Source organism: Carlito syrichta, unplaced genomic scaffold (genome assembly GCF_000164805.1).
Source record: "Carlito syrichta isolate Samal-C Ts95f unplaced genomic scaffold, Tarsius_syrichta-2.0.1 Scaffold306951, whole genome shotgun sequence".
Lineage (NCBI taxonomy): Eukaryota > Metazoa > Chordata > Mammalia > Primates > Tarsiidae > Carlito > Carlito syrichta.
In genome coordinates, this window is record NW_007251047.1 from 90,698 (window position 1) to 111,939 (window position 21,242).

Here is a 21,242-nt window from a genome sequence, read left to right on the forward strand (position 1 = left end):
TGTTCGATGGGAAGTTTTGATGATAAAACTGGAAAGCCGGCCGGGCTCGGTGGCTCAACCTGTAATCCCAGCACTTTGGGAGGCCGAGGTGAGTGGACTGCCTAAGCCCGCGGGTTCGAGACCCACCGGTGCAACTTGGCGAGACCTCGTCTCTACAATATATATCAAAAATTAGCCGGGCGTGGTAGCGCGTGCCTGTAACTCCGACTACTCGGAAGGCTGAGGCGGAAGGATTGCCGGAGCCCAGCAGATCGAGGCTGTGGTGGCAGGAAGTGTGCCACTGCACTCCAGTCTGGGTGACAGAGTGAGACGCCAACTCAAAAAAAACAAAAAACAAACAAACAGAAAAACTGGAAAGCCTGCTTATGATAAAGATGGCTTCCTCTTCTATTCCTCCCGGCTTCCCCCAGCAACCATCCATTTGGGCAGAAGCTATAAGTCCTCTGGGCCTTCTTCCTGGTGGACCTGGTTTTCTTGCCTATGGAAGCCACATTATGAACATCTTTATGGACTCACACCCTTTAAACCTTCTCGGTTCAGCCGAGGTCACTGGCAACGCGCAGGCAGTGTTCACTCCGGCACACTCCCCCACGTGGAAGCGCATCAAGAAGGGGCAACACAGCGCAGAACCAGAAGCTTGGAGGGAAATGCCAAGTTACTGTACCAGACAAACTCGTGGCAGACAGAGCAAAACGTGGGCTGTGGGAAGAAGGTGGCGGTGAACTCGTGGCACTTGACGTGGTGGACTTTGGCCTGCTTGATGGCCCCCCGGCGGTGGTGCAGAGCGAAGAAGCCATCAGCCTCAAATTCACTCATGTCCTTTGTGTCTACAGGAGGAGAACGAGAGACAAAGTGAGGTTCTGTCATATGACTATTCCGCCTGGGGTGGGAGGGGGGGCAGGTGGGAATGGGGCAGAGGAGATAAGCATTGAAAGCCCATGCCAATAACATTTCAGGTGCTTATTAAGGTGGGCACCATACCAAGCTTCTTTCCTTAATTCCACGATAATGGAATTGTCATAGGGTATTTTAGTAGAAGATGAAAGTCATTACGTTGGACTGCTGGCTCAGTCCTTCACTCCTCTCTCACTTAGCTGAGCTCTCTTTTTTTCAGGTTTTTAAAACCAGAGACAAGAACTTTCAAGGTATTTATCAACCTCTCCCCATCACTGTCAATGATGAGTCAGACAGAAAAGGCAGGAAGTAGTACATGCTTTTTTGGCAACAATTCTAGAGAATTATGTGGTCACAGGCAGCAACTTGGGAACGGCATTTCTGAGGTGACAGCGGGCTCTGCAGCTGATTGTAGACAGGCTATGGTAGACTGAAAGGGAGCTGGCCAGACTTTTGTGTGATGGGAGAAGAACTTTAGAAAGTTGTTCGTGTCTTGGGTCTTGACGTCCACAGCGATTAGACACACCAGCTACCAACTATACTCGCCAATGTGGAAAGGGCCAGAAAATTAATAGGATTGCTGCACTTTTTTTAGTGTCTAGGTAATCATGTGCATTACCTAGTCATCTACGTCAAACCATCAAATTCACATGCATTTGGTTCACTCTGGGCTCATGAATATTGGAGAAGGTAGCCCCTGTCCAAAGTGTCCTATACACAGGAGACATCTTCCCACAAGACTGAAGGACTCTAAGATGCTCAAATTATTAGAATACCCATGATGCCCTGGTTGAAACCCAGGTTCCCCCAAAACACAAAATGGTCAGGCAGTCATGTAAACAGCATGATGAGCATTCCAGCAAGAAAGAGAGGATAAAAGGTAAGTAGAGAAATAACAACAACAACAACAAAAATCATCACTGAAACAAGTATAACAATATGTAAATAAATAAAAATAAAAGAGGGATAATAAATCTAACTCCTAAAATTATAATGTCATAATAGCTTAAAGATTCTTTGTTACTAATTCTACTGTTTATTTTTACAAATACAAAAAAATGAGGTTTAGTGTGAACAAGGGGCTTGTCACATTTCACAATATAAAGAATGAACAATATTTAAACTAAATTACTTCTGTTTTGGTTAAGCAGCGGCATACTCTGACAATGCATTTGAGACAAATGTTTCTTCCAAGGTCCCTTATTTTTCAATTCTCAATAGCAGACAAAGGAAGAGTTGTGCAGCTAGATACCTGTCCCTCAGGCATCTGGCCACACATGTCCCAGGATACATCTCAGGTTTCAGGTCTGTTCTACAGTGGTCCACAGGTCTGTTTTGTGGCAACCCCCAACTCCCAGATAAAGAGCATTCCCCACATCCTCTAAAGAGTTACACAGATGGTGCATAGTACTTTGCCTGATATGTTGAGGCTAGATAATTTAGGTCTTTTCACTCGGAACCACACTGGGAATAAATTTGGCTTTGTGAATGAGGGGTTACATTTAGGGTCACTGAGTTAATCATCTTCTTCCACAAGCTCTGGTATAAGTATGGAATTTTGTTTACAACTTATGACTGGTATAGTAGAACATTTGTTTATAATGTGACTCATTTTTATTTTGGTTCAGATGCAATAAAATAAAGTCTAAAAATACTTTCAAATTTAGGTAATGGAAGTGAACTATTCTTGGAATCCTAACTGTATTATAAAAAAAAAAATATGCATATATACACACACATATATGTAGTTTGTATATTAGAATATAATATTGCAAATGTTGAAAATTGCTAGAAAATTTATGCCTCGTCCTTTTCTGTGATTTCCTTTATCCTTGGAACATTTCAATCATCATAAAAAAGTAAGTGCAAGAACATAGAATTTCTTTAATTCTTTTGGTATTGACTATATTTCTGAAACAATTTGCTTCTCTTTACTTATGGGCTTGAATAGGCTCATTGGTTTCCACATGTTTGTTTTTTCTCTTGTATGGTAATGTTTCCTAATCTATTTATTTAGTGTAATTTATCACTCGCTTGTAGTCAATCAAGTCACAAATGTTTCCTGAGCAGCTCTGAGTTAATTGCTAAGCTCGGTGCACTAAAAAAATATGAGTTGTCATTCCTCACCCTTGAGTGGCTAACGGCAAGTCAGGGAGACACAGCACACTGCAAAGAGCAGCTCACTATTACAGGCAGCATACGGTGCGGCGAGACAGACTCAGAGATATATACCCATACTTTTTTAGGAGGTAGCGAAAGAAATTGCCAAAGAGACCAAGAAGAGGCAGCTAAAACATTAAGAGGAAAGCTTGGATAGTATCACATCAAGCAAGCCAAAAAAGAATGGGGTTTCAGCACTGACTGACACAGAGACGTCAAGGGAATGAAAGCTAAGAAATGAGAATGCTTTGAGGATTCTTCACCTTGGAGACAGTTATTTCAACAGATTGGTTGAAAGATAAGCCAGGCTCTTAGGGCTTAAGAATGAAAAAAGTGGCGAAAAAACAGAAACTGGTGAGTATAAACTACTTTTTCAAGAAACGTGTCCAGGAAAGAAAGAAAGGAAAAACTCATAGGACTAAAAAGATTTTAAAAAGAGAAAGAGGGAGAGGTCTTTTTCAAGATTGGGAAGGATGGCTTCAGAGATGATGTCTTGGCGAAGAGGAGCAAACCACAGAGAGAAGAAAAGCTGAAGACGTTGGGGACGGAACGTACGATGGCGCAGAACTGCTGGGACAAGAGGCATGAGGGACTTGCTCAGAGGCAGAGAAGCAGGAAGAGGATTCGGGAGAAAGCAACTGCATTCTCAAGGACAGAGACAGACAGAGGGCGATACCTCCACCAGTTATACCGGGGACCAGGCCAACCTCCAAGAGTGAGAGAAGAATAAGACACCCTGAGAAACCAAGGAGGATGGGAATGTTAGGCATAGCTATTGTGTAGGGATAGAGAGAAAAGGAAAGAAATTTCCAAATGTCAAGGTGGGTACAACTGAACCGTTCAACAAGCATTTATAGAGCACTCCTTATAGGTCTAACCCGCAAGCTGGTGCTGGAGTTACAGAGATATGGAAGGTGCGGCTTCCCCATTCCTGCCCTGCAAGGAGTGGAGAGTCTAGAAGGAAAGATGCTTGATGTGGCAAGGGTCAGAAGAGAAGTATTCGCAGGGTGCTGTGGGATCATGGACCAGAGGAGGCTGCACCAGCTAAGACAGGTGGAGGTAGGTGGAGGAGAAAGAAAGGAAAGCTGAACAAGGAAGAGCCTGGAAGAGATGGTTTTGGGAGGCTAAATAACTCCTACGAATGTGGAGGGAAGGTATGGCAGGAGAAAAACAAGAGGTGTTTTCTCCACGTGGAAGAGAATGGGCAGAACTGCAGAGTACGTGTGTCAGGGTCCTGAAGTCATGGGGTGTTGCCAGAGAGGAGAATGTGATACAGAAGAGATTGGTGGCCGCATCCAGAAGATATGTAGGTATCAGACCTGTTTGAACATTTTTTCTGGAGATAATTTGCAAGCACTGCAAGGCTGCAGCAGGGATAGAAGCTTGGCAAGGTGAGACTGATGCTCAACAAAGTTCCTTCCAGCAGCAGTTGGTGGAGAATGGCTGGCGTGTGGCAAGAAGTGATAATGGAAGCAAGTGGTAAAATCAGGAAATACTAATTAAACAACATGGACAGAAATTATTGATTGATTGATATGGGAGGTTAAGGCAAAGGAGGTTATAAAAGTTACTTCCAGGCTGGGCGTGGTGGCTCAAGCCTGTAGTCCCAGCACTTTGGGAGGCCGAGACGAGAGGATGGCTGAGCCCGTGAGGCTCGAGACCAGCCTGAGCGACGTAGCGAGACCTTGTCTCTACAGTAAATCAAAAAATTGGCCGGGTGTGGTGGCGCATGCCTGTGGTTCTAGCTGCCTGGAAGGCTGAGGTGGAAGGATGGCCTGAGCCCAGCAGGTCGAGGCTGTGGTGGCCATGAGCAGTGTGCCACGGCACTCCAGCCTGGGTGTCAGAGTGAGACTCTGACTCCAAAAAAAAAAATGTTACTTCAGGTTTTGTGGCGTGGCTTATAATTAAGATAGTGAGTACAAAAGAAAGAGGTTATTGGTGAATATGGGAAGCATAATTTTGAACACTTAATTTAGTACTGACACTTCAAATTTTATAATTCAAAATAATCTAAAGTACTTACAGGAAATAGAGGTGGAGGGGCTTACATATGAAGTTGGACATATGAGTCTGAACCATACGAACGTGGTTCCTATGTGACATCTGTTTGTAATGGAGGAACTCAGCTGGGTGACTTTTTCTAGCAAAGTTATGGAGAATGAGAGGGGGGAATGCAAAGTTTTAAAATCAGAGTATCTATGGTGAAGAGGGAACTAATGAGAGCAGGGCGATGGCAAGGTCTCAGGAGGGAGGTGATATCAGAAGGGGGCTAATAAAAGTAGGGTAAAAGAGAAACGGGGAGGTCCGACATGAGGTTCGTGAACCATCCTAGGAAAAGTACTACATACCTCATTGCTGAATATCACTATGGTCACTTTCAGAGGACTCCCCTTGGGAAGGTGTGCGTGGATGCCAGTGCCGACTACACCTGTCAAAGCAATTTTGGTTCTTTTTCTGGAATGGCCATCAGAGCCGTCATTGTTATTTGCTGGTGTATGACAATTAAGTTCATGAACTTGTCATGTGTGCTTACATTGGCAGCACTGGACAAATAATTGTTTTGGAGCACCTGCTCTACTCACCCGATCTGGTCCCCAGTGACTGCTTTTCTTAACCCAAAGAGAAAGGAAATACTGAAAGGAAGACATTTTGATGGCATTCAGGGCATCAAGGGTAATATGACAACAGCTCTGATGGCCATTCCAGAAAGAGAGTTTCAAAACTGCTTTGAGGGGTGGACTAGGTGCTGATGTCAGTGTATAGCTTCCCAAGGGGAGTACTTCGAAGGTGACAAAGGTGATATTCAGCAATGAGATGTATAGCACTTTTTCTAGGATGAGTTTGTGAACCAAACTGTCGGACCTCATAGATGAAGGTCCAGTACTCACTAGCTGGGAGGTGGGGCAGAATTGGCAGGAGAGGAGGATGACCTCTGAGAGGGGAAGTTCTGAGTCCCTGCAGGTAGGTGAAGAAGGTTGGCTACCGGACAGAGAGAGATAATGCGTAGAGGGTGTAAAATAGAAGAGGGGTAATCTGATGGCCATGGTGAATTCCTAGACCGCAAGAGTGGTGGTAGGAAAACAGAGGAAAAACAGAAAAAGTGATTCTAGCCCAGAAATCAACAAATGAAGGTTTTCAAAGAGCTGAGCCATTTGCTCCCATGTGTAGTAGAGAAGAGCTGAGGCTTTCATGGAAAAGTGATGCAGGAACCTTACTATGATCTTGAATGCTATCCAGGTTTGAATTCCTTTTCCCCCATGCATTTGTCTTTTCTTCCCACACCCCCCATTCCTGCCACTTCTATCACTTCCCCAATCTAGCTATTTTGAGAGAGCGCCTCAACAGTTTCCCTCTTCATTTGACTTTCATTTTTAAAGACGTGTAAAGCACCTCGACTATGTACATATAATAGGTATTCCCTTCCATTTAGACTGCAGTGAAATCTAGCTGCTACCCTATTTTATTTCATTTCATTTTATACCCCTAAGCCAGATTCTCTTCATCTTTCCATCACATAAGTGAAATGTTATAGGCCAATAATGTGTAATTCCTTGAATCAGAGAAAGTATACTCTTTCCATTGGTGTAAAGCATGACCCAGGTCTACACACTTCTCTTGCCTGGCTTCTAAGCCCATCGACATCCATCTCTGGTTCTTCCTTCTGGTTTCAGCAGGGGTCTGCCAGTCTGCCTAGGCTCTTCTTCCTGCAACCCCTACCCATGCCATGTTCTTGCTCTGCCTGCATTTTTCCTCTTAGTAGGCTATCTCTCTTCTTTGCAGATCTCAACTCTGCCTATCCTTCCTACTTCCATTGTGGAGTTCTCTGGAATGAAGGCAACCCATACTGATCTCTTGGCTAATCAGGACGTGTTTTAGGATATAATTTTTCTCTAATTGTTTAAGCTGTATCACCTCTCCAATCTGGGTTTACATTCCCTGAGGAGAAGAACTCATGTTTTGCTTTTCTGAATTCTTCAGAAGACTATTTCTTAGTCTTCTGGCTTATGAAGAATAATAAACACTCTTAAAACTGAATGGCATCCTGTACCTTTCTTCCATCTTCTGATGGCAATGTCAGCAAGGAATTCTAGTAAGATTATTCCATAATATTGGATGTTAAAAATGAGATTTTTTTGGATACATGAAAATGTAGAGATGGGCTCTCATTCTGGGTCTAGATATAAAAGATTTTTAATATTACAAAGTTTTAGCCTTAAAAAATGTCCTAGGTTTGTGTAATTAATTATTTGTGAAATATCACTGTTTTTGCTCCATTTGAATTTGCTCTCGCATTCTAATAGAAAATTTAGGTTTCATAGTAATAGGAGTGATACCCATGGAATTGTTTTTCAAAGCAGGGATCTTAAAATTCATTTTCCCAAAAGACTTTTATTCTGATGGAGGGCTCTTCAATTTACACTGGGCCATGCTTTACACTAATGGGAAGAGTATGCTTTCTCTTGGTCAAGGAATTAAAACATTGTTGGTATTATTATTTGGGCCAATGCTTTTACTTTTTATGCAAATCTAGTTATTCAGATGCCCGGCAATCACTCTATCTCATTTAGTCAACTTAGAAATTATATGATTAGTCGGGCGCGGTGGCTCAGCCTATAATCCCGCGCCTTTGGGAGGCTGAGGTGAGTGGATTGCCTGAGCCCGCGGGTTCGAGACTCGCCTGGGCAGTGAGAGCTCATCTCTACAATAAATCAAAAAATCAGCTGGGCATGGTAGCGCATGCCTGTAATTCCGGCTACTCGGAAGGCTGAGGCGGAAGGGTCACCGAAGCCCAGCAGGCGAGCCTGAAAGCGGCCACTGCACTCCAGTCTGGGCAACCGAGTGAGACTCCAACTCAAAAAAAAAAAAAAATTATATGATTACATGTACTATGCATCTATAACCGACAATAGAAAAAAACCAGAAAAGTTCAGAGCACATTTTTCCCTTTTCAGGAATTTTTTCTTTCTTTAAAAAACTTTATTATGGAAAATTTCAAATATACACAAAGTTGAGCAAATACTGTGATTAGTTTCCAAGTACCAATCACCTAGCTTCAACAATGATCAACTCATGGCTCCTCTCTTCCAATATACCCCATCCCCTCTCCCCACTCCATGCCAATGAATTACTTTGAAGCAAATCCGTGATATCACATTATTTCATCTATAAATACTTCAGCATACATCTGTCAAAGAGTAGGGCTCCTCAAAAAAACATAACCACGATAATATTATCATACCTAAAAAAACAAATAACCATGCCTCAATATCATCAAATACCTGGTGAGCATTCAAGTTTTTCCTGATTATCTTATAATGTTGATTTCTCCAATGCATGTGTTTGAATCTAGACCCAGAAGAGTTGTATGTGTTAAGCAAAAACTTAGAAGGCATCATAAATCTCTGGACTAAAACTTACTTCTTCTTGGTAGTAAAACTAACTTAGGAAAAAAAACTGAGATCAGTTTACCATCAGTAAGTTGACACGCCCATTCTGAGGTTTAGGACACAGCATTGACAGGCTATGGTGGACACCAAATACACTGCTGGGAGATTTAACTTCTGTGGCCCAAACCCACACGTGACGAGGAACCCAACTCTTTAGCAATGCATTTTTTTCCACCCTCCCTTGTTCCTAACAGGATTTGAGGTGACTAACTTTAAGCATTAGCATTTTGCCACTAATTTTACGGAAAGCACTGATCATTTCTTGCTTATTTTGTATTCTACTGATAGTGGGATAGCTTGATACAGCATACCAAGCGTATACATAGACAATGTCTACATACATAGTGAAACAGTAAGTCTTTCATACATTAAACTCCCAAACCAAAATAAAGACGGACAATAAAAGCACTGGGCATTTGAGTTCACACCACTTAAAAAGCAAGGCTGTAAATGTTTTACATTTCTATGTTTATCTGGCCCAGATACTGTGCGTTTTCAATTCATGCCTGAGTACCACTGGGAATTTTAAGAAAATTCCTTCCTTTCCTAAGTCTTTTCTGTGACCATTGCAAAAGTAAAATAAGTTGCATTTGAGGCGAAGGCCAGGCCCTCCTCACCCCCAAACAAGAAGAAGAAATATCACTTGCCACTCATTTCCAGAAAGTATCTTGCATTCATTAGCATTCGGCCTTGAGGTTTCAGCTCTAACTGGTTGGGAGAAGGAGAGAAACGTCAGTCAGAATGTGAAACAAGCCCCGGGTTCAATGACATAACTGGAGACGGTAGGTTTCCAATATAGAATACGATCATTGTTATTTTCCACTGTACTCTTTCTCATTATCATCAGAATGGAGCCTTCAACAGCCCTTGCGATGATAGCCTTCCTTTTATTAAAACAGCCCAGCAAGCCATTAATTTTACTTGGAAATTGAAACTTACATGAGGGAGAAGCAAAATTCTAAAACAGATTCTATTGGGGTTTCTTGTCCCATGACGTTGCTTATCTGAAATCTCGTCATAGGGCAGACCCAGATCTGAATTATAACAAGAATCATGGGCACTGAGCCTAATTTCTTTGGGGAAAAAGTAGGTCTTCTGAAGGGAAGGACCCTTCCTGCTTTGAGGGTGCCTCGGGACCCCTTTCGCCCCTTCCATGTGAAATGCATGTCTAGGTTAATCAGGGCATTCTGTAGGAGTGGCCTTTATCTTTCCCAAGGATAGATTACTTTGGGGAAAAAGCTGGATGGTCCATGAAATAACATTTGCATGAGATTGGTCTGGGAAGGGATTAAGAAATACAAAAATAAATATATATTTCAGAACCGTATTGTTGTATAGAAGGCACCAGAACCAAGTGCCACTTTAAGCGATGATGCAAGTTCTCCTATAAAATGATGTAAGGAGAAAAAAGGACAAACTCAAAATCAAAGACAACCTGAGCACTGTCACTAATGCGTTAAACCACTCCACTCTCCCACTGATAGACTAAAAAAGAGGAAGAAAGAGGACGCATCGAAGGTCATTACGAGTCATCACGTCCATGGGCTAGCCAGAATAACTGAGAAAGAGGAAGCAATGCCCTGTGGAGCCCAGGATCGAGGGTGAGTCTTGGCTTAATAACTTTCTGGCTATGTGACCTTGTGTAAGTCACTAAGCTTTGGGAAATCTCTGAAACACTCACAGACTAGCACTGTGCATGCCATAGAATCACAGCCATGAGAATCTTGCGATGACATAAGCTTGTCCTGCTGGGCCAACTATACATTCTCATACAAGCTTCAACAGATTAGCGAAAAGAGAAGTGCTTTGACACCAAGTGTATACACCACTGTTTATGGGGTAAGCAGTAAGGTAGAGGCAAATGTGGAAATGGAAAAGCAAGGGCTGAGGGCCCATTTCCAAATGATGGGTGAAACTGGGCAGCCAGCGTCCACAGAGTTGTCAACATTCAGGAACGAGTGGTCATGGAAGAATTTAAATCAGTCAGCTGCTGGAAAGCCAATACCCACAGAAAGTGATGTTCTAGCATGCTTTGGACAGTGATGGGAGACAGTCCCCAGCCTCAGGAAGGCAGAAGGCAAGTCTCAATATGGCATTTAGAAACAGGACCGTGTCTATGGGGTGAAAGGCAAATTGGAGAAAATCAACTCTTTATTTAATTAATTAATTTATTTATTGTTTGAGTCGGAGTCTCACTCTTTCACCTAGGCTGGAGAGCAGTGGATCGCTCACAGCAACCCTAGCCTCGACCTGCTGGGTTCAGGCGATCCTTCCGCCTCAGCCTTCCAAGTAGCTAGAACTGCAGGTGTGTGCTACTACACCTGGCTAATTTTTTGATATATTGTAGAGACAAGGTCTCACTAAGTTGCCCGGGCTTGTCTCGAAACCCTGGACTCAGGCAATCCTCTCGCCTCGGACTCCCAAAGTGCTGGGATTCCAGGCTTGAGCCAGCGTGCCCGGCCAAAATCATCTTTTTAAAATAGAGAAAATTAATTTTAAGGAAGCAGATTTTAAGGAAAATCAAAAGAAAATATACATGCAAAACAACCTATTGGCTCTTAAAATAAAATAAAAGTAAATTAAGAAGTGCCCTTAAAAAACCAAAAAGCTTAAAATCTAGCATATTAAAAAAAATGTAAAATTTGTTAGTTGGTTAAAAGAGGATCTGAATGCCACCGTAGGCTGATGTCTAAATAATTCTAGAATGCAATGAAAGTGAAAGTCTGGTAAGAATAAAATCCGCAAAATCCTAGGCCAGAAATCAAATGCAACTTGAGCTGCAAAAAGCAACTTGTATATCAGGGAAGCCTAATTACAGAAATGCTTAAAGAAAAAAAAACCCAAATAACTAGTCAACCTTTCATTACTTGAGAAGAAAACAGGAATGGAATGGTATTTTAAAAATTAGGGTGCTGATGACTCTTTTTTAAAAACTAAGCAGAAGCAGAAAATAAGCGGGAATGGGGAAAACTGGGGAGACTCTGTGATGTGTCTCTTCTTTCTCCTCCCCTTCCACACCTCAGGCCTGCCAGAGCCTTGCCCTCTCACCTGGCTTGTGTAAACTCGTCAACCCTAAGTTAAACATCCGTGACAGTCTCCAGTTATTCAACCCTTTCCCGCTTGCCTAAGAAGCTACCCCAGAGGAGGTGTTGCCAGGATCTATCTCCATGCTGAATACACAAGTGCTCAATAGATAACAGCTGGTACATTACCTAGACAAAGCTAAATCTGGAGACCTTAAACATCCTGGCCTATAATTGCCTTTAAAGATTACTTCAGTGATAAGAGCAAAATACAAAACTGATGCAAAATGCTTCGTCTTTAGGCTTATATCATTCCCATTTGTGAGCTGAAAATTTCGGGGGTGAATTTCTTAACACTTGAGTTATCAAAAGTAAGAAGCGGAAAGGCAGCATTCTCTCCTTTGGCATAAATGATATACACGTTTGAAAATATTTTCTGGGTTTCAGATCATGAAAAAGCAGTTTCTACTGATATATTTTCTTTTATTTTCATTAGATATTTTTGTGATTTCATATTATACTTTTCTCTTTAATATTTCTGAACATTTGCCACTCAAACAGGTATAACCAAGGGCTTCAAAAACGTAGTGTGCTGACATGAGTTGTGTATGAGCTTTCTTAGCACAAAGTAAGCTCAATGAATTCCTTATGGCTAAAAAAACAAAACAAATGAACTTACAGGAATTGGCAAAATATGGAGAGAGAAGTTCAAACATTAAATGGTTTTTTGTTCTACCCTCTCACAATTTAATATTTCCTTTTGTATTTTAAAAATATATTGATAAAGCTTAATGAAATTAATACAGTTCTGATATCTCAATATGTTCCTATTAGCTTAAACAAGTGGTCTCTAAGTTAACAAGTATCAGAGTTGTCATTTCATAATGTTAATTGTTTTACATACAAATATTGCTCCCCAAACTTGAGAAAGTCAATGAAATTAACAATTGGGTTGATGAATAGATAATTCCTCCCAAATGAAGAGGAATTTGTGATATTTCTGAGCTTACTTTGACAATTATGAATCAATAACAGTTTTTCAGTCTAAGAGATCTTTTCCACCTTCTGCGGGAAGTAAAAGATTTGAATATGTCAATATGTTCTGTAGTCCATAATGAATAATCATTGCCATTATCAACCACCAGCGAGGAGGCGGTGGGGAGTCTGTAGACCCAAGGCCAGTGTGATCACATCTTTTTTTTTTTTCCTTTGAGTCGGAGTCTTACTCCGTTGCCCAGGCTGGAGTGCAGTGACACGCTCATGGCCACCCCAGCATCGACCTGCTGGGCTCCAGTGATCCTTCCACCTCAGCCTTCCAAGCAGCCAGCACTGCAGACGCATGCTACCATGCTTGGCTAATTTTTCGTTTTATTGTAGAGATGAGGTCTTGCCAAGTTGCCTGGGCTGGTCTCGAATCCGCGGACTCAGGCAATCCACTCACCTGGGCCTCCCAAAGTGCTGGGATGACAGGCTGAGCCACTGAGCCCAGCCTGTGGACTGCAAAGTGCGTGCACTTTACACAAAGCTCATGCTTCAGATACCTACCCATATTTCTGTCCTCCCATTGTTCTTTCTGCATCTCTCGGCCAGCGAGTAGAGCTCCACGGTAGTTTCCGATATTAGGTCCACATTTTTGCCCTTCACAATGATCTGCATCACTCTTCCCTTGTTGATGTGGGCGTCAAAAGTGCTGTCCCAGGGTGGGTACATGGTGGGCTTTTTCTGGATGTACATCTGCCCATTCTCTAGGAATAGAAAGAGAGGTTCTCGTAACTTCCTGCACCAGCTCTGGAAAATAATTCAACTCAACGGCAGCACCTGTTCCCTCTGCTCTCTGGGATACAGGATTCTGCTGGAAAGACAGAAGTAACCCATAAACAATCAGAGACAATTTAGGACAGACTGAGATGGCGCCAAGGCCTAGAGCAAGTTCAATGTAGACAATCTGGACAACAACAATCTCATAACGTCTTGGACTAGAAATGTTCTCTTCCTCTTCAGAAGTTGGTTGCTTTACTTTGGGTGTGAACAGCTGAGCAAATAAACTTTTTTTTTTTGAGTCAGGATCTCACGCTGTCGCCCAGGCTGGAGTGCAGTGGCATAACCACCCCTCCGCCGATCTTTCTGCCCCCACCTCCTGAATAGCTGGAACTACAAGTACACACCACCATGCCTGGCTAATTTTTTTATTTTATTTTATTTTTTGTAGAGACGAGATCTTGCTATATTGCACAGGCTGGAGATTTAAAAAAAAAAAAAAGTTTATGCCTTTTGAGATTTTTCCTTTGTTAATCTACAAAGGATCGATCATATGACTGATTAATTTCACTGGCATCAGGTGAAAAATAGTCAATACAAACGACTATGTGTTTATCTGAAAGACACAATGTCATAAGCTTATGATGAGTGCCCCTTTAAAAAGTATTTTAAAACTTCCATTTGACATAAATGCACTAAGAAGAAATAACCTTTAAAACAAGAGCCCTTTCTTCCTCCTCTAATTCTTGAATAAAGAGGGATACGTTTTACATACACCATGCATCCTAAGCAAAAGCTGACAAGTAACTCAGAGAAGTGGGGTGTCTTATCCATGGAGCCATGAAGGAGACCACAACCCTGTGAGTGAGAAAAGCTAAGCAGGTGGGAATACCGGAAGCTGCTTGCAACAAGAACCGCACACAGGATGGTCAACTTAAGGAAAACCACCCCAGAAGCTGCCAGATGATTGGGAAAGCGTTTACTAATGGAATTGATTAAGTAGTTTTGTCCTGTCTTTCATCCACATTGGATTTTCTCTGGTGTTTAATCCTTAATCATTTCATAAGCAGAAAACTGCAGCTGTATTTGAGCGTTTGTTCCTTTGTGATTTAAGCACATTAAGTTGCAGATTTAGCAATTCAGAGACGTCGATTAAGCAAAAGAAAAAAATCCGCTTAAAGCCGGGTAATAAAACCTTTCTAACTTCTGAGGGCCCTTCTCTCCAGCACACAAGGCCAAGCAGAACAGCCATTTGGCATTTGTTAAATTAATATTTATTTAGGGGGTATGCAAAGAGTTGAAACTTCAAATGTTAAGTAAACTTAGTTAGTAAAGATGTAAACCATGACACCATTCAAGGTGGAACAGGAAGGGGAAGATTTTTATGGATTGGTTGCAAAAATATTTTGACTGGAGATTGGACTTTTTAAAAGCCAGGAGTGCTGTTAATGATTACAGCACCATTTTACTACCACAGACTTGAAGCTTCCTCTGAATAATTCCTTGCACCTGTAACCATCCTCCACGCCTGGAGAAAAAGGCCAAAAATCCTCAAAAAAATAAAAAGGACAAAAATCCCCGCAGCAAGGCATTGGGCTTGTAATCACCTAAAATGACAACCAGAACTCAGGACCTGTTGTTTCTATGGTGAGTGTCACCATGTTCACAGGCTGACGGACCCACGCACTGTGCCCTGTTCTGTCGACTCATGGAAAATGCAGCCTCACACCCCAAAGATCGAAACGTGTTTAAATTCTATAGAAGTAACGCTTGAATGATAATATCAAGAGGGATTTATCCTCAGGTCAAAACCCAAACAAAAATCTCCAAACTCCCGCCAGCTCTACAGGTTAATCTTTGGGAAAAAACAGTTTTCTTCTTTTCTGAGAAAGGTCTCTGGATCCACACAGCTGATTAGACCAAGTTCAAAGGCAAGGCCAAAAAGAAAAAGAAGGGGTGGGAAAGGCTCTCAGCAGGCAAATGTCAGTGAGACCTGAGATTGTAAAGAGAACTGGATCCAGGAGACCCCTTAAGTCGAATGTGGCTTTGAAAAACGCAGACATTTTACACTTCAAAGACGCCTGTGACATTTGAAAGGCTTTAGGTGGGGAGCCAGCAGGGCATTTCCACTTTTAACCAAACGGGAGAGAACTCCGGGAAGGAGGGAAATCGGGTTGATGCAGACAGTCTCTTGCTTTGATGTGCTCAGAGAAGGAGGGTGTCAGCCAAGAAGCAAAAAGGCTTCTGTGGGGCGGAGGGGGAGAAGCCCCAATTGGAGGCCTTGGAACCCCGGAATCTGAGCCATCAGCAGCTAGCTGGAGGCTCTCAGTGTCTGAGTTTCACCTTACATCTGCAAATGTGTCCCTGCCCCCCACTACAGGCCTTTTTAGGACCACCCTGTATAAGATAACACACATCTCCATCCCCTACTCCTTCTCTCTCCCCTTTGCTTTGTGTTCCTTCACAGCATCGATCATTCATTACCACATTCTATTTTCATGTTCTTTCGAGTCGGGGTCTCACTCTATCTCCCAAGCTGGAGTGCAGTGGCAGGATGGCAATTCACCGCAGCCTCGACCTCGTGGGCTCAGGTGATCCTTCTGCCTCAGCCTCCCTAGTAGCTGGGACTACAGGTGTGTGCCTCCATGCCTGGCTAATTTTTAAATATCTGTAGGGATGGATCTTGCTATGTTGCCCGGGCTGCTCTCAAATTCCTGGGATCAAGCAATTCTCCCACCTCAGCCTCCCTAGTGCTGGGATTACAGACATGAGCTGCCGTGCTTGGGCCTCTATTTTTGTTTATTACCTGTCTTCTCCTGCGACAATAGATGCGTTCAGGGAAAGGCGCTCTTTCTGGGTTCTTTTGACTTGTCTGGTTTTCTTTCCCTCTCTGCTCTGGCCCCATCCTTACCGTAGGCTCTCCGTAAACACTTTTGAGGAAGTGAACTGTGGGGGCTTCCATAGTTACTGCAGACCTATACCCGAAGACATCATGCTTCTCTACAACATGTCTGCTAAAATAAGAGACGTACGTAGGCACACAGGAAAGGCAGCGAGACAGGGAAGTCCTGGGACATCAACTTCCTCCTATGTTTCCTTTGGAAAGTCTACACAAAACTTCAAGTGCCAAGGTTAGGGATCTGGAAGAGTGGAAGTCAGTCGATGTGACCACAGAGGGATTCTGAAAGCAGAGCACTGTTTTATTTTGTTTTGATTCCCTAAAAGAATTAGAAATTGATCTCCCATAAGACCCAGCTATCCACCTACTGGGAATATACCTGGAGGAACTCATATCCTTCTATGAAAAAGATACCTGCACACACATGCTTATTGCAGCTCTATTCACAATCCCAACAACGTGAAACCAACTGTGCCCCCCACTGAAAGTGGACTGGGGCACCCCCTTTGGGTCCCCTCCCACTGTGGGAGCTTTTCTGTCCTCTCAATAAATCCCGTTTTCTCACAAAGAAAGAAAGAAAGGAAGAAAGAAAGAGGACTGGATTAAAAAATGTAGTACAGCTACACGATGGAATATTACACAGCCATGAAGAAGGACAAAATTTGGACTTCACAACTCCATGGATGGATTTAGAGTCTATAATACTCAGTGAACCATCACAGAAACAAAGAACCGAGTACCACATGTTCTCACTCATAAGGAACCTTGGGTAGCTGTTCCCCTTCTCCCCCTCCCCATGAAATGTCCCATAAATATTTAAATTGGAGAATACAACACTATTCTATCATTGACCTAGGGTCTTAGTAAGAGCAGAGAGAAATACTTTTGAAATCTGCTTTCTAATGGCTAATTATAGATGCTTTGTGATGCTCGTGCTTCTCCAAGAAATAGCAGGCAGTCTTTCAAGCTGATGCTGACATGATGCGGTCTTACTCCGGCAAGAATTATTTCAGGCAACCAGGCTTCACAAGACAGGTCCTATGTTCAACTTCAGCTCGCTCGATTTCTTTCCTGTTAACTCATCACATGATTCCCTCAACCCAACTTTCTTCTGCCCTTGGTCTACATGGAAAAAAAGGTCCAGTGAAACAGAGCAACCAGTGAACCCTGAGGTCCTGGGTCAGAGTCGATCCCTAAGCGTGCGTCCTTGGAGAAGTACTTGGTTGCACCAGGCAATGTCTCCCAAACTACAGGATTCGGGTGAGCCAGATGACCTTGAATGTCCTGGAAGACCTTGCTTCATACGTAGCTCCTAGCAAGATCCTCCTCCTCTCCTGCCCTGAAAACCCGCTCATGCTTACCTGATTCCACATACTCTTTGACAAGCACAGCACAGTAGGGATTCACGGCCTCGCTCTGACAGGACTGGCAGGACCCGCAGTCAAAGTTGGACAAACCGATTCTAAGAAATGGTGACATGGCTGCTCCCTGGAAAACGACAAAAAAACACAAACGCTGTCTGGGGTGTATACCATACATTATTTTTGGTGTTCCATCTCCCCTTAACCAGTGTTTTATCACCGACAGCCAGAGCCCCAAATGGGCCCACTATCCATCTGAGCAAACGCGTTCACTTCCCCTGCTGCAAAGTGCATTGCTCGACTCACCCAAAACCACAGACCGCCTTGCCGGGGGACGAGGAGGTTGTCTGGAAGGCTGCGCTCAACCTTGACAGTGACAACTAACTAAACAGTTAATTCCACCCCCTCTGACGGAGTCACGTTTAATGATTGCAGAGTGAGGCGAAGGTTTTCCAACATTTTATTTCTTCTGTTATTCAAGTGGGAACTCAGGAAACAACACACAGTCATCAGAAAATGAGTTTCTAAGGAGCGAGTCTATTTTAGTCATACTAGTTAAATATGACACCGCAAAATTCTTACACGGTCTATTTATGTGTGTAATGGAATTGGCTTGAGGCATTCGGCAGCTGATCTTTATTTACTTCAAAAAAGTCTGCTGTCTTCATAGTCACACACACACACACACACACACACACACACACACACACACACTCGCTCACAACAAGCCTTTGAACATTATATACCACTTAGAAAACTCCAAACTCACTGACCACTGTAAAACAGGGCTTTATAGACTAAAGATGAACAAGATACTTCAGAAATGCCAAACAACTAATAATTATATTTTCCAAGAGACTTAGGAGAAAGTCACCATAATGTCGGCTACAAATTCTGGGACTCTCTTGTGATCTATTTCCATCTTTGTGGGCTAGCCACCTACCTAGACGAAACACCACCACTTCTCACCCATGAGGTTCCATTCATCTGAAACAATCATCTGATATTCTGTGAAAAAGTTACTTCCTTGCTCTCTCTCTCTTCTTGACCATTTGATCCTCAAACGTTTTCCCAAGCTTTCATAAGCCAAAGATAAGATAAGATAAACAAATTGGTTGTCTTTTCTGCCTTTGTATAAAGGAAGAAAACTTTTTGGAATAATAGGAACCCAAAAGACAGCATTAGTAACCTAACTGGAAATTCCGGATATACCCAATTTCTGTAATATCCAATCTAGCAATGGCGTAAGAGATCTCCAGTGTTCTGCAATGTCCACATTCTTTGAGTATTTTGGAGGTTTGGAGAGAGACAAATTCAGTTTGGCAGGTGCTGTTAATTTTATAGTTATTAATAAAAATTCCTAATTTCCTGTAGAATTTAGGAGGTTTATCTGAAGGAGGTGATTGTGTAAATATCATGATTTGTCGGGTATTCTTAGTCTCTGAAACACACCCTGTCTGTATCACGCTGTTGAATTAGCAGCTAGATGGCTTCCAGATGTGTCTTTAGGAGGCCCTCTTTGCTCTGTGAGTTTAGACATCTTGGGCAAGAGCTGGTTGACACCTGAAATTTCTCCGGAGATAACTTCTTTGAGAGCCCCTTCTTTCCTGCACCACCTGGGTCTTTCAGGCAAAACTGTTTCTCCACTAATCAGGAAAAATCACTGAGAGCCATCCTCATTTAGGGCAGTATTTGCCACGCCTGTACGTTTTGAAGGTTTCCTTAATACAAGTAATGGTAAGTAATTTATTCTGATTTGAGTCTGGAGGCATGGTCGACTCATAAAACCTGAGTTAAACCATGCTGACCTTTCCAGATGTTGCTGTGATGTTTCTGGGTTGCGATTTTGATCAGGCAACAGCATCTTAGCACGCATCTGGGAAATTCTATCTCAGGAAGAGATGGAAACCTCAGGGTTACCAGGGTTTCCTTCACAGTAAGGAGGAGAGTTGCAGCTAAACCCTCTCTTCGCGAAGGTCATGCTTGGCAACAATGATGTCTTGTTTAATAAGCAGTTCAGGTTCAAGTGCCACTTATCAGATTCACTTGCACTGTACTGTACTCAGAAGCATTTTGATGATTTATCCAGTGCAGCTATCTGTTTGACAACCAAATCAGTGCCCCTCTTTCTAAAGATCGGGTCACAGTGACATGAACTGACAGACATTTGACATCTAGAAGGCAGAATAGGCATTTCACACATCGTTCAGTCTCAGGGATGAATTTTTAAGGCAGAAGGTAGCATTTTAGGCTGACCTACAGAACTGCAGAATTTTAAGAAAACATACAAGATTGGTAAAAAGTCTTTTCATAGCTTTACTAATAAAAGAAAATCAGTTACTATTTTGATTTATTTTCTCTAGTCTGTTTAAATTAGTAGGTTTTGTGTTTCTCTTTACATGCTGTGATCGTATTGGGGCATAGAATTATATTTGGCTTTTTAATTTATCATTTTAGCATAAGGCGTTTCCAACCTATTGTGACATCTTTGTAAGCATTCTTTTCATTCTGGCAAGGTAGTCTCTTGCGGGCAACGCCATAATCTGCTCTACTAAAGTCTGTAGCTAAACACTTAGACTGTTTCCAATTTTTTTATACTAGAAATAATGCTGTGATGACATCTTTTTGTATTTAAGAATACTGCATCACACTAGATCGTCAGAGTACTACAAGGTCATTAGATCAAGTGATATTGCTACTGGTAACGTCTTATGCATTTAAAGAAATCAAACTTAAAAGTAAAGACTTAACCAGGAAAATATCTGTGGTCAGTCAGGGTATCAGGAATAAGTTAATGCCATTCTTCCATAATAAACGCAGGCAAATCTGTAAGAAAAAGACTATTCATGACCCAAGGAGATAAAGACACAAACTATACAAGACACAAAAAAACGCAGTTGAAACAAGTTGTAGAAAAATGTTCAGCTATGGGAGGAATTGAAGACATTCCAAATGAAATATGATACTATAAAATTATGTCATATGACATTGTTGAAAAGACAAAATTATGTGAAGAAAAAAATCACGGGCTACCAGGAACTGGGGCAGAGAGGGGTAGCATGAGTAAGCTTTGGGGAGAGACAGCACTGTTCCGTGGATTGATTATTCTCGTGGTCACACAAGTTTAGGCTTAAATTCACAGAACTGCACACCAAAAACAAAAGGCAATTTTATTGTATGATAATTTTAAAAACAGAGTGAAAAAAAATATGTGCTTGGCATCTCAAGGCACAGGCTAGAGATCCAGAGATTAGAGATAAGACACCAAGAATATATATTAGAAAACTGTGAATGCCTATGATAAGGCGTTAAATTAAAAGCTTAAAGTAACCAAGAATAACCTCAAGTTACTAAAGGGAGATGAGTCAGAGTCTTAAAACAAACAAGCAAACAAAACCCACACTTTTACTCTGTGGGATTTAAGCTCTTTCGAAGAGTTGCATTTAGGTGAATATAGCTGAGAAACACATAACATTAGAAACTAATGATAAATTTTCCTTGAGGATCAATTAATATTTAACTCTTAATTTAAACCATAATAATAAACTGAGTTTGAAAATTTAAAAAAGTATAAGATGAAACGGTAATATGTTTTTACCCGTGCAATTAGCAAATATTTTTGATATGCTCTTTTCTAATGCTGGCAAGAACAGCATGATTCATACCCTTTCACACAATGCTGTTGGGTGTGTAAAGTAAC

The 21,242-nt window shown here is 42.1% G+C and overlaps 1 protein-coding gene across 3 annotated transcripts in view; it reads right to left on the reverse strand.

Moving 5' to 3' along the window:
• Positions 1 to 17,846, reverse strand: part of PRKCQ (protein kinase C theta) — a 90,604-nt gene extending 72,758 nt beyond the window's left edge. For 2 of the 3 annotated variants that reach the window (XM_008063611.2, XM_008063612.2), the window contains exons 1-4: positions 17,543 to 17,846; positions 13,070 to 13,269; positions 9,149 to 9,209; positions 665 to 827 (exon numbers count right to left, since the gene is read on the reverse strand). In XM_008063611.2, coding sequence (XP_008061802.2) covers positions 665 to 827; positions 9,149 to 9,209; positions 13,070 to 13,269; positions 17,543 to 17,720 — 602 coding nt within the window. In that variant the 5' untranslated portion in view covers positions 17,721 to 17,846. The remainder of the gene's footprint in view (positions 1 to 664; positions 828 to 9,148; positions 9,210 to 13,069; positions 13,270 to 17,542) is intronic. The other variant, XM_008063613.2, reaches the window with a different exon arrangement.
• Between the last annotated feature and the right edge of the window lie 3,396 nt (positions 17,847 to 21,242).